Source organism: Acromyrmex echinatior, chromosome 2 (assembly GCF_024713525.1).
Source record: "Acromyrmex echinatior isolate Ae372 chromosome 2, ASM2471352v2, whole genome shotgun sequence".
NCBI classification, from domain to species: Eukaryota; Metazoa; Arthropoda; class Insecta; order Hymenoptera; family Formicidae; genus Acromyrmex; species Acromyrmex echinatior.
The window spans coordinates 18388909-18403725 of NC_141853.1; the positions used below are offsets into that span (position 1 = coordinate 18388909).

At 41.0% G+C, this 14817-nt stretch overlaps 1 protein-coding gene across 6 annotated transcripts in view; it reads left to right on the forward strand.

Moving 5' to 3' along the window:
- cut (homeobox protein, cut) overlaps window positions 1-14817 on the forward strand; it is a 143102-nt gene that overhangs the window by 109486 nt on the left and 18799 nt on the right. For all 6 annotated transcript variants that reach the window (XM_087403637.1, XM_087403640.1, XM_087403641.1 and 3 more), the window contains exon 4: window positions 13203-13521. In XM_087403637.1, coding sequence (XP_087259763.1) covers window positions 13203-13521 — 319 coding nt within the window. The remainder of the gene's footprint in view (window positions 1-13202; window positions 13522-14817) is intronic.

Below are 14817 nucleotides of genomic sequence, written 5' to 3' on the forward strand. Positions count from 1 at the left end.
AGATATATGATGTACAAGTCGTACACGTATCCATCTACATTTCGAAATGTACGATATGCAATTATGGGAAGCTCAGGGGAGAAGACTCAGAGCGGCGATTTGCTGATACACGATCCTCGTTACTGAAAGAGCATTGAATATCGCTCCTCGTGGTATCAGTTTGTTGTTAAAACGTGTCTACGCAGGTGGATGAAAGGTTACGCGGCGTCAGGTATTCAAAGTTAATTTAGCGATTATCGGCACTCTCCGAACCACGAATAGGTAACATCGGCCTGAAAGAAGAACTTTCTGTTTTAAAGCTGCAAACTCCCGCGATAAAGAGGATATCGCGTTGGGATGGATTTATTGAGCCAAAGTAACAAGAACAAAAATACATTCATTGTTAATTATGAAAAATATTAATTTCTATTATACATTAACATTAATAATTTAGTTCATTCCTGGATTTTTCCAATTGGAATTTAAAATAATTTCGTAATGATCCAGTATCAATTTGACATTTACTCACAATTACGTCATAAGTGTTAACGAATCTTATATTTCAAGCTATTAATTAATTATATTTTCAACTTTTAAAATAATCCTGATATTAACAACAACAATTAAGAAACATGTTAATTAATCAATTTTAGATTGTTAGAAATTTATTATTCTATTTATGGCTAAATGAACAATTAAGACTTAACTATTTGACCAAAGGAAATTCTATGCGAGCGCGCTCTCGTGCTAGACTGTAATGGCTATAAGCGGACCTTTCCTGACACGTGATTCCCGAGGTTAAGCCGTGTCCGCAAAACGTGCGACCGAGCCCGGCTTGACGTCCCGTCGGGATAAAAAATCCGCGCGTGTGGGCGGCCGACAGTACGGTCGATCCTCCTTGTGTGTGTCCAGCTTAACGAGGGCACTTCAAAGCGAACTGGAGCGATATTAAAATTAGAGATTCGTCATTGCCATCGAAACCGGCTCTTTTTCTCCTATCCTTCCCTATGCCTCTCTCTTTCGCTGTCACCCCTTTCCTCTTTCTATCTTTCTCCACCCTTCATCGAACATGAGGGGACACACTCGGACGGCGGTAATATTTCGAGTGAACGCAGGGGTGGATACGGGTACAAGGGCAAGGGAATGGATATGGCGGAACAGAAAAAGAGACGACAACACCAGACCTAGAGTAACGGAGAGAAGTTTCGGTGGTGGTGAGCTCAGAGGGGATTCTGTTGCTCGGTCAGAAGGGTGTTACGATAAGGGGTTGCGCTACCTCAGCGGAGGCGACCGGCAGATCAATGAAAAGGGTTCGCACGAGCAGGAGGAGGATTGATCGCCGATAGGGAAATTTCGTTAGTTTCCACCAGTCATAAAAGGTGATGGTGGTGAGCGCTGTTCCTGCTTGCTATACCGCCGCGGAGAGGCCTAACTAACGTGGAATCACCCTTCGAAATTCACCCTTCTGAGAGTGAGACGAGGGTGGTCGACCGGGGCCGCGGAGGTGCGGGTGGAAGTAGGAAGAGGTGAATTTCCACCAGGAGGAGGAATGGGTTGCAGAGAACTGCTGCCAGGCTGTGTCGGGGTGGACTACGGGTTAGTGTTTGTGTTGATGGAGGAACCGGCGCGAGACATGGAAGCACACATCAGAGTATTAACGAAATTTTAACCAATCAATGAGAAGTTCATTAGCCTGTGCCGTTCGCGTTGCGAACACCTCCCCTCCTTCCTCGCGACTCGAGAACGGCCTCCATCTCCGGACTCGGTCGAAACCAACCTATCCGCAACAACATCCCCTCGCGTCTCTTCTTGGGGAAGCCACAGTCTTGGGGGAGATCGCGCGCCAGTGATAAAATTCAACATTCGACGCGCGAGGTACCCCTTAGCACCCACCGCCACCCTCCATGGAGAAACTTGCTCTTTGCCTTTCCCACCATCTCTATTGCCATTTCATGCTCTTTCCGTTACGACTGGATTAGTGGAAACGCCTAATTGTAAACGCGAAAACATTAAATGACTCCCCCATGAAGATATATAGTGCGGGACTAAGATGATAATTTCCATTTTTTTTTAATATATGAATTTTCATTTTATTCGGGGTATTTTTCACTTAAATAATCATTATGTACACATATAATCAATGTAATACATTTAAGAACAAAAATTCTTTCAATTAAGAAACAATGTCTATAAATTATATAAAAGAAATTTTTTTATGTATAATATAAAAATGTATAATAAAAATTTTATGTATAATATAATATTTTTTATGTACATATAAACCAATGTTTTTGATCTAAATTGAAAAACATGATTAGCGCAACGTATCATTAACGATGTACATGCAACTATGGCTTTAACAGCGTATACAATTAGGTGCGTCCGATTTCTTAAAACAGATACATTAGTCAAAGGCTATAACCAACCAAGGGAAAGTTTCCGTGTCGGTAGGGTGTCTCTCGCCCACGCATTTGTTGCAGTGTCATTTGTCTCCAATATCTCTCGGCGCCCCTGGGACAGCCGCGCCTTCGTACGAACCGCCACGGACAATGCATGGAATAAGCCACAATAATAAAAAGAGTCAGTGCGCGGTGTCGCGGTGTCGCGAAGGAAGGGTGACGCCAGCGGTAATAATATTGTCACGATGATTGATACGGCCAGTCTAAAGTTTTGTCGATATTCCGACATACGCAGCTATCTTACGAGACGGCTTATTTAATGACCAATCGATTCATCCGACAGTTGGTCCTTAGACTTTTATCGGACACGAAAGATTGCAGTATATAGAAAAATGGCTTGTAATAGAAAAATATTGAATATCTCGATGAGCCTCGGTGAAAATGAAATTCTTATAAAGATTGATATGTAATCAGCATTTATCGACTATCGAAGTTCTTATAACTACCGATTTGCATACTGTATCGTGGATTGTAGCGAAATACAAATATGTCAATCATATGATGAATTCTGAGCGACTCCTAATTCTGTGAACACTTTATACTAAACGGGAAGCAATAATATTGATCACAATAATGTGCGTTAATGATCTATAATGTTCTGGGAGAATTTCGTGATCTTTCTCTAAAACTTAATGAATTAGAGCAGCAAAAACAAAACTATCAAATAATCATTAATATTATTAGATGATTAAACAATTAATATTGCGACGGGTTCTCATATTTCATAATTTTGCAAGCATCTCATTCGAATCTGATTGACGATGTAGTCGTACGTCGTGTGTCACCGAGATTCAAATGTCCAACCCCTAGAACGAACGTTAAAACCTAGATGCCGGCACAAGGATCGGTTCCCACGTATGCGATTTTTTTCTTCCGCCGTCATTTGTCTCTAATATCTCCCGACGCCCCCGGGACAGGCGCGCCTCCGTGCGAACCGCCGTAGACAATATATCGAATAAGCCACAATGACAAAAAGAGAGCCGGTATGCGGCGACCGACGCCGTGAAGGAAGGGTGGCGTGGCAGCGATTGTATTGGCCGCGACGGTGGCGGTGTCGGCGGTGTTGCCGAGTGGAAAACGGCGGGGGCAGGGGGTGCGCGCGGTGGAAATGAGGAAGACGAAGAGGATGGGCGACCGTGAGAGACGATAGCGGAAAAGGGAGAACGAAATGCAGAAAGGAATGAGAAAGGGTGAGAGCGAGAGAAACCATGTACGAAAGGATGGTAGCGACGAAGGAACGACAAGGCACGGGGGAGGAGGAGGAGGAGGAAGGAACGATAGGCGGAAAGAGTGGTCGACCGCGTAAGGGAGGAAGAGTTCGGAACGAGAGAGGAGAGACGCACCATATAAAACCGAGGCGCGCGGAGAAAAAGAGATTTGCATTGCCGGGCCTCGCGATGGGGTAAACCAGGGCAGGGGAGAGATGGGACGGCTTTCGCAATATATATTGGAGGAAGGGGATTTCTGTTGGAGAAGACCGAAGGGGTTGAGTAACGACACGTATCATACGTGGAACCATACACCGGCGGACACGTACGTTCGATATCGCGCGGTGTTTTTACGTCCAAGTTTCTCCCTTCGCTTCCACCAATTAGACCGCGCGAAGGAGCATCTTTTCCCTCTGTCTATGCTGGCTGAACACCTTCGAGCTGACGCTGCCGAATAAATCATTATTTCCAATTCGTGCTTGGTATCGCGTGATGTGCAGATTCGTTTTCTAGTTATTAATTGCATCGCTTTTCTTCATCCACAAATTCGTGATAATAAAAGATGATAATACAGTATCGTAAAATTTTCTGATGTATATATCGTCATACGCGAATTATAACTTGCATACGAAACATTCCATAAACGCTCCTATCGGGTAATGCCACAAAATCGTCGAACGGATCGCTCCGATCTCTATCTTTTCGCATCCACCATCGTGCGACGAGCCTCGAGTCGCTTCTTCGATCAGAACGTGAGTTTCGGTATTTCCCAACAGCGCACCACCTTGCCATGGAATGGCGAAACTCGCAACTTTCTCATTAGCCAGCGCGATAATGCAGTCAGGGTTAGGGACGTGTGTGCGCGCACACCCAACACATTCGCGTATTCACCTCCAATATATGTCACTGCCGGATGGATAATAATGTGTGCTTCAGCCCGATCGGCAGTTGTCGTTGCTCATCCTCCACGATTCGACCTATCGTGCGCCGTGTGTGGTGTTAAGCGCTCGTATCTTCATATACACGCATATAACGCACACACGCGAGATCGCATCCACCCACCTTCTCCCATCGAGAGGTGGAAGAGCCACCACATAAATGTCAGAGACCAGCGGCTGAGCATTTCCTATCGAGCATTTCTGTCAATAAGCGCTGCCGCGTACAATGACGGCGATTCGAAAGCTGCTGATTATGAAATAAATGCCCGACTCGCGACCCTCACACATTCGCGCGCGCGCGTTTATGATCTCTCTGTCTTTCCTGAGGAAGGAGAGGGAGGGGAATGATTGTTTGCAACCCGCGAGCTTCCTCCATTCGCGCCCAGACGCCGAGTAAGCCGACGACGTTGACACTTTCGATACCCGTCGATGGACCGCAGTGATTTCAGACGAAATACGTCAACCATACAGAAGTTTTCATTTAACTTTGCTTAATATGATATCACTTTACAGTAATATGATCTTCTAATTTGTTTAAAAAAACATTTGTTTTGTTTAAAAATTAAAACTATATTTTTAAATCATTGATTCTATTATTTTTTATTTTCAGTACAAAAATGTTAAAGTTTGTGATACTTTTCTTAGAAAATTAATATGACACATGGAAAAATGATTTATGCAATTGATATTTCTTGAAATCTTTGATCATTTCTTTTGGCAAGTAAACGAGCAAGCAGAGAAGGGTGCGATTATTGCAAATTTCACTGGACATTGATACGAATACGCTCGGACGTCTTCCTCTTTAGTGTCCTTCTTCTTGCTATCCGGCTTGCTAGTCCGGCAATCCGTGCCCGTTTCTCTCGTTTCAATATTTCTCTCTGGCGAATGCCCCGACTAATATATGGCTTCTGTCGAGCCACCGCGAGTCGAGTGTGGGTGGGCGTACGTATTCATAAACGCGTAGTCCTCGTAATGCAAATCAGAGAAAGAGTCGGGGAGAGAAAGAGGAATAGAGCAAAGGAGAGATGAAAAGGGAGAAGAGTATGAGGAAAAAGGAGGGAAAGAGGAATGACGAACGCGGTTAATATTAATTCTTCGTGGTCGCCGTCCGGTCGATTGCGGATCGTAGCAGCGCAGGTGCTGAAGATAGCTAAATCCTTTGTAAACATCGAGGAATTATTAGGTCAGCTGTGGAAATAATTTATGCCCGTAACGATTTAATCGTTCTGTTCGCCGTGCGAGAACATGCGAGCATGTTAGATCTATATATTTAATTCTCATTAGTCTTTTATACTACATTGACACACATCACGGCATATTAATGAATATCGATACTTTCGATAAGTGAAAATGACGATTTATCTTATTAATTTTTATTCGTTTCAATGAATATTTATATACGATTAGTAGAGCTTTACAAATAATAAATGGATGGTAATAATTTTCAATATTTATTCAATAATACTGGATATAAACGCGAAATGAACTTTTTACATCACCGATCCTCGATAGAAGTCTCGATTGTTATAGTCGTACAAAAAAAAATAGGAAAAAAATTCGGTGCAGTCACGTTTTAAGCAAGACTGTTTACATACATTTCTGATAATACAAGTTTTTAAAACAATACCGTAGCTCAGGGTGACTAAACCGAGCGCGAGGAGATGTCATTCCATTATAAAGGCAATATCGCATGGTCGAGTCTCTACCTGGTATTACTAGCTTTCATAATCTGATGTATATTACGCATAACCGCGTGTATCTGGGGTGCGAGAGTGAGAGACGAGAGAAGGAGTGGTGAGGGTGGCAACCAGGAGGATCGCGTACTACCGTATGTATAGGACCAGTTTCGGCAAAGAGTGCCCTCGCCGGTGCTCGCTCGTAATAAGCATAAATCCTCGGAGGCTTATCTAGCGGCGCCCAGAAGAACGCTAAAATAAAATATCATACATTTTGCCTTCTACCCTTCGTACCGAGGTACGTTATGACCGGCGACACCCCTCTTATCCGCCTCCCTTCGCTACCCTAGCAGTCGCTTTCTCATCCCTCCGCAACTCTCTACGCCGCCGTGCGTAGCTTCTGTAAGGTAAACATTACCTTCCGTTGCTTAACAGGCAAGCTGCTTCGAGAAGTCTTGATTCTCGCGGGCGAGTTCAAGAATTATTGTTACTCCAATTTACGAATAATTGCGCGCTTAAAAATTTACGTGAGAAAACTTTTAAACTATATTTATTGCTAAGGACTACTAGGATTGCTAAAGATTTGATAACAATTATTTTTATTATTTAATTTGTTATGCTATACTTTTTTATATAATAATCTGAGATAAAAATTTCAAGACAATCAGATATTTTACTATTTTCTTATTTGATATTTCATTTGCATTCTTATTAAGATGTCTTCGTACGAACAAATCGCAGTTAACCATATCCTGCTACTTTTTTCCACCTACAGCAAAAAATTCAGACACGTCGCGATAGGGATGGTGAGCGCCCTTTCTGTCGGATTTTTGCGAGGGTATGCGCGTCGATGCAACGCGAGATGTTGGCCAAAGGCACGTAGTCAGTGTAATGAGGCGAGATACATTCGGCCTCAACTCTCTCCGCGCCCTCTTCCTTCTGCCGCTGTTGCTTTTCTCTTTCTCTCTCCTTCCTCTTTCTCATTCTCCAGTTCCCGTGAGGTGGTATCGTACTAGCAGAGGATGGTTGGCGGAGAAGCTCGGTCAGAAACGCGAAGGGGTTCGAGGGAGGACGCTCGAGAGAGGGAAAGGGTTGAGCTCGAAGCCCGATCAGTCATTAGACAAGTGGGTATTCACATATATCGAGTTGTAAAATCGATAGGGGTGTCCGTTAGCCGTGTATCCTGTAAGGAGGGTGTGGTAGGGATGAGATGCGAGCTGATAGAATGAGAGAGATGTAAGCGAAGACGAAGAGAGGACGAATGACCGACCCAGCTATCTCGACGTCGGCCTGACGGAGACAGAAAACGGAAAACCCCTTTCTCTCTATCTATACTTCCCCTTCGACCCCTTTTGTTGCTTCGCCACCCTCCTACAGCCCCTAGCAGCCCATCCTCCTTCTACTCCGTCTCCTCCACCTCCTGCCACCGCACGTATCCAGTCCTTGCATATTAATCCTGCCCATAATTCCCACTTCCCAGTTTGGGCAACCCTTCGCTTCGGTTGCTTCAGCTACCCACGTCGGCAGAGTGAAAGGGAAGGAGAATGAGTCGGAGAATGAAAATCGGCAAGATGGAGTGAGAAAGAGGAAGGCAAGCCGCCTCCTATCGATTGGGCTTTCTTTCCGACCTCGGCTTTTAATTGGCATTCTCCTGTGGCGAGAAGAGGAGCGAACCTCCATGGGAGAAAGCTCAACGGCCCAAAGGGGTGCTTTGCCACTAAAGGGGTTGATACTGGCGATCTTTCCTCCTGAGATGCAAAAATGGAATCTTCCTATCGTGACGCGCTGATATCGGTCCTCAGGATGAGATTCTACAAAAGTCCGGCATGATTTACCGAGATTCAAATTCTCGCGATGGATCAAGCGATAACAAAGCATTCGTTCGCGCATGAAAGATTCATCGAATTTTACGGATCGATGCTCCTTAGTAAGGTGTGTTCACCAGAGCTTTTGCAAATGTTTATAAATTTAACTTTTTTATTTTATTTGTTGTCTTGTTAAAATATAAAACATTAAGTACATTTTTTTATATTACAAAAGAAATTTGCTAGTGTATTCAATTAATCACTTAATCAATTAATAAGAAAAAAGAAATAAAACATGTTTTAGAATTCAGATTTAATCACCAAAATTTAGATATGTCGTTTTCGATTTGTTTACTAAGATATTTTTAGAATAAACTATACTCTTATGTCCAATCTTAGACATAATTATTAATAAATTTGTTCTAAGTACAAAAAAATAATCAATCTAACAAAAAAATCAATCACAAATCGAATAAATAAATAAGTCGTTAAGGTCTAATTTTTATGACGATTGATCTCATCAGAGATGTATCAAGGTAATGGATATAGATCAAAGGGATATCAAAGTATTTGTAAACGACAATTTATATTTGCGTTCCCGTCGTCCACGTGGAAACGATAATGCGACGACGTGGTCGGGGAAAGAGGGAACCGTGAAACCACGGAAAGCGAGAACGTGAGTTTCGACGGCCATGACGATCTCGTACCGACGCATCATTGGCGGACAGACTACGAAATTAATACGAAGCAAACGGCCATCTTGTCCCTGTACCGAATCTACGTACGTATACGAAAAGGGGTTCTAATGTGCCGCGGCGTGTGGATATCGGAGAGCCGCGTTACTCGAGCTACCGCGTCCATGCATATATTCGCACGTGTACGCGGATACATACACACGTGCGTGTACACACGTAAGGATGAGAAAGGCCATGGACGTATGCGTGAAGATTGATTATACCGCAGGAGAAAATGTGATCAATAGCTCAACAAACAAAGGCCTCCAACGCCTATATAATGCAAATAGCAAAAATCGCGTAGGATTAAGGGAGTTGCGAAGGGAAGAGGACGTGTGGGATCGTGGAAAAGGGGGTAGGAGACGATAGGGTGGTGCGACGGTCAAGAAACAATACGGACGCGTGCGGCTACTTCAAGTTTGCTTGACACCATCACCGCGTACAGGCAACCCTTGCGCACACCCTCCGCGTACCCTTCGACTTCGCACCCTCCGGTTCTTCCCTATGAGCTAGCTCGGAGTCCACCGTCCTCGCTTTAATTTGCATACGACCGATCATGTCTTCCGACTCGCCTTCACATCCTCGTCGCCATACCTCACGACCATCGATCAAGCCCCGATTGTTTTTGCTTCAACTCACCCCCACTTTACCACCCGGATTGAACGCCTTCGTGCTGGGGGTTGCTCGTTGGTCACTACCCCCTACACGTACGTCTCTTATGCGCGCACATCGACTTTGTGTGGCTCTGCAACAGTCGAGAATCTCGCTAACGAGCGGTTCTCCTTCTACCGATGACATTGTTCTAACGTAGAAAACCTGCCAACATCCGCTACCTTTTGCTGCCATCCCTAACGATAATTCTTCATTCTTACTTCTTTCATGATCTCGATCCTTCTTTAACTTTTCCCGTAAAATAAACTAATGATTATTAAATTGTTTTTTCAAAATACTGTATGCAATTAATTTCTGTGATTTTGTTATTTATAGAGTATTGCTTTTGAATGTACAACGTTATGTGTGATATTATTAATCTTATAATTAAAATTGATGATTCAATTAATTTGTCTTCTATGAGAAAACACGTATTAATATAATTTCATCAAATTTAATGACAAGATGCGGAATCTCTCTCTCTCTCTCTCTCTCTCTCTCTCTCTCTCTCTCTCTCTCTCCCTCCCTCCTCCCTCTCCCTCCCTCCCTCCCACCCTCCCCCCTCTCTGTCTCTCTTGCTTTCTCTCTTGATAAAAATAAGATTATTTGCGAAATAAATTAGAAATGAAATTTACTATATCACAAAGTTGAATTCACTAGACCAAACAATATATGATTGTAACAATTGCGAGATTTTACAATTTTTATAAACTTCCCGGAAATATTAAATTTAATCAAAGCCCATTAATCTTTACGCGGTCATCTTCAAATAGTATATGGCTATTGATATTACTGATATTTGAGCGAATCAACTGTGACTTAAGGAAACAGAAATCTTCCATCGTTATTATTATGACGACATATTAAATTACATTTTAGTTTATAAAATGTCAATGTGTGATATTATAAAATGATTCAATACTAAATTATATTTGATAGAATATAAAATTAATATATACATATGTATCCACATTCCAAATATAAACGAAAAGATTTATTAGTTGCTTTATTTAAGATTCATGTAAAACTAGGTAAATATCATCTGTACAGGTGTGTGTGTGTGTGTGTGTGTGTGTGTGTGTGTGTGTGTGTGTGTGTGTGTGTGTGTGTGTGGGGGGGGGGGGGTGTTTTATATTAATGTATTGCAAATATTATGAAAATATATTATAATTATTTAGATTATAATGTATAAAACGCTTTCAATGTCGCTATAACTAAACCACTTTAAAAAATCACACACACAAATACAAACACACGCGCGTGCGTTCAATAATATAGACAGCATTATGTATATATATAATCGTAATTGTTTCTGTTTCATATAAAAAAAATATTTAAAAAAAGTTTAAAGTAGATTCTGCAATCCAAAGCTTTACTCGCTCTATAGTTCGCTAATTGAAGAAACATATGATCACATTTTACACTGTGCACGTTGATTTCTCGTTTTATTCGCATCGTTAAACAGTAGTCACGAAAGAGACGAAGAGTAGTATCGATAGACCACTCTTCCATAACACCAAACGTAAGGGGTGACTGTCCGTCACGTGAAAAAAAAACACACACTCGCGGTATCGTCGGGTCGCCGCCGTATTTATCGTAAGTTTGTCGATCGGCGTGGTGTTAATTCCACCTGTCCTTCGTTTCAGGTTTCCCTCATGGCGATAACCTACCCCATCGCCGCTAATGGCGGACATTATTGCGAGCGATCGCGGCAACTTCGGAAACTTATCCCTGTATAAGCCACCTTCCGTCAGTAGCAACCACCCCTTCCTACCTGATGGTATATCGAACGTCAATGCGTACTTATCTACACCCGCGTCTGTTCTTACCTGTATACTATAATGTGTATGTGTGTCTATGTCTGTGACATTGCTGCAACACTCGTATTCTTACTATACATATACGCATATCTATACAAGTAGAAACGAAGCTTCTGGACATAGACGTGTATCGATTATGGGTGAAAACGGAGGACAATCGACAGGTAGCCGCCCCCGATAAATAAACTAACAAGTAAAAACGTGCAAGTTTACCACGTGCGTCAAGGCTGTTCGATTTTACGCTATTACGATGAGTCATGGCATTACAAGGCGCCAAAGGAATGCAGTTAATTTGATTAAATTATAAACACCGATATGTATGATTATTATTGTTCATTATCATTGAATATATAACAGAGAAGAATTTTTACGTTTGTTTTAAATAAATTTAACGACGGGAACAGTTGAAGTCCGCAAGATGCAAAACACGTGTATCAACATCTGTGGCAGAAGTGTGAATTTTGCAAAATTGAAGTCGTTGCTTCTCGATTAACCCGCGGAGCACGGAAAGAGAGATGATACCTCGGCGAGAAAAAACAATTGATACGATCTCGTTCACGTAGCTCGTTGCACCGTGTGCGCCAACGTACTCGGCTTTAAAATCGTTCCAACTCACCCCCTTGGTTGATCGGTTTTCTCGCTTCCTCTTCCTGCAACCTACCCTTCCCACTATTTCGTATTCTCGCGTATACGCATCCACGTGAACCCTCGCGGAACACGTGGATAGGTTTCGAGTGCTCGCAATTCATCGCGATTGATTGCGGTACAGTGGCAACACAACGATTGCCGTACGCTCTATTCGTCGCGATAATTTTTTGCCGCCATTGCTGCCACTCGATTCTTTCAACATCCCGGATTCGTCCTCGTTATAGAGACGGAAAAACAAGACGGTTTGGTACTGTAATTATTATGTGCGGATCGATGATGCATTAATGAGGGACGGATATACTTCGTATACGTCGCTGCAGGCGACACCATGGGTATAAATGTCATTGATTTTTTATCCTGTAGACTATACTTAATTTTTGCCGCTAATTAGTATTTTCTTCTTACTATAACTATATCAGAAATTATCCTTGAAAATAGCTAATTAAATTTTTTTTCTAAAAAAACTACTACACTAACATACACTAATTTATTAATTTTAAATTATGTATTTATTATGTTTTATTATTAGAAGTTATAAAATGTAAAAATTAGAATTGCTAACAATAAATGAAATCATTTTTCACAAAATCATATATTCTGCTAACAATAAGATAACTGCGATATCATATTTATTGTCCAATTGAATTTCAAGAACTTCAAGTGTCGAAGCGACGAGACTAGTTGATGACATATATTATAAATTATTACAGATACGATAATTGGATGACAATTCAACGATTTGATCGATTCGATTGAAACTTTATAATTTAATCCACGGTAATTACATTTAGACTCGCCAAGATTTAAAGTTATCCTCTCTTAAGCGTTTCGCTATTGATTTCCGTATATATTCCCGATAAAATTAATAAAGAGCTTCTGGTAAGCTCCTTACTAGGTTCGGTCCCAGATAAACGATGCTCGAATCGCGAAGGAGGGGGAGAAACTCGTAAATGTGATTCTATATTTGCGTCGATGATAATGTAGTTACGTTCCATCTCCATTTAATCGTTTCGAGTCGATTTCCTGATGAGCGATGCGAAAGTACTCGGTGATATTTCAAGAAGTAGCAATTCCTGTGATTTATATCGCGCAATGTCTTCCTTAATGCGGGAAATTTTATCGTCAGTATCATTTAATAAACATAACGGGGGCGAGACATCAGGGATATTAACATTTAAGACGTTCCAACTGAAATTTATACGCATTATTATTTATTGATTTGCAATTTACACGAATATAATTTTATCAAACACTTACTAACGAGATCGATGTTGCTATTTCTAGATCAACCAGTTGGTTGAGGAGGTGTCCAGGCTACAGCAGAGCCTGCAACGTCTTCAGGAGACAAGTGCGCAAGCAACGGCGCGGCTTGAGGAGGAACTTGAAGTGCGCAGGCAGCACATCAACAGATTGGAGAGCAAATTGGAACGGCAGAGGGATTATGATGATCTGAAGCGCGAAATCAGTGTATTGAGATCAGTCGACCTTTCGCAAATACCAACTGGCGAACCTGGAAAGAGCTTGGAACATCTTCTTATGGAACGTTTCAAGGCGCTCCAACAAGCCGAAAACTTGAAATCTTCCAATACACCCGACGCACTCGGTAAGTGGACTAACAATCTATTTTACTTAAAATCATTACATATCAAAGATATGCGAAGCACTTAATTTTAATTGTAAGATATTGAAGAAATTTAAAAAAAAGGATAAAACGCGGAATTGCAAAATCAAGTTAGATTTCCAGCACATTATAATATAATTTATATTAAAAATAATTGTTTCAAAAAAATTTTAACATTAAAAAATATCTGCAAATATACAGGACGTTTGATAAGTAACGATAACACTCGCATAAAGATAGAATGGATTAAACTGAGTCAAAAAATCCTCTATCATTTTGCAATTTTCGCAATAATTAACAAGATATCAATTACTAAAAATCATCAAATATTAATTGGCTTTCAATAATTTTTTACTCAAGTATTATCAACTTTACAGAAAAACAGCAAGTGACAAAAATTGTTTATTTTCTTCTCATACAGTTCTGAGAATTTTTTTATCAGCTTTTTAGTACTAGATTTTCTTATATTAATAACTATTTTTACCAAGAGCATGAGAAAATGTAGTACTAAAAAGTTCTGAAAAATCGTCATAACTTTATGAGACAAAAATAAAAATTTTTGTCGTTTGCTATTTTTCTGTAAAGTTGATAGTACTTGAGTAAAAAATTATTAAAAATCAATTCGGCAATTTTTTGCCGATTAGATAATTCTTGTTAACTATTTTGCGAAAATTGTAAAATGATAGGACTTTTCAACTCAGTTTAGTCCGCTCTACTGCTATGCAATTTTTGTCGTTACTTATCAAACACCTTATATATGGATCATAATGTCAATTAATCAAGAGCATATATGGAGCAAATAAATAAAAATAAATTTATGTAATATTTATGCAAAAAAATACATGATCATAACGTAAGGATTTGTTCTAAAATTGAAAGAATAGTAAAAAAAAAGTAACGAGGTGTTGGTAGGTCGGTCACACCTCGCTTCTAATTCTTGCGCAACCGCTCTGATCTTCGGTCCCCGACTCTCTCTCTTCGAGGCTCCGTCGACGGGCTTTATCATCGAGTAACAATGAAAAGGACACGAGTCACGCAACGCGGACGCAAGAACGCTTCTATAGAATAAACGAGGGATGACTGAAGGAGCTTATCGGAAAAGAAAACAACAAAAATAACCCTGCTTGCCATTGTGTTCGCACTTTTCTCTGACTCTCTATCTCTCTCTGTCTTTCTCTGCCTTTCATACTATCTTCCTTTTTACTTCTCTTTATCTCTCTCTTTCTTTCTATCGAGAGAGAAAAAGAGAGATAAAGACGATAGGAATGATAAAATAAA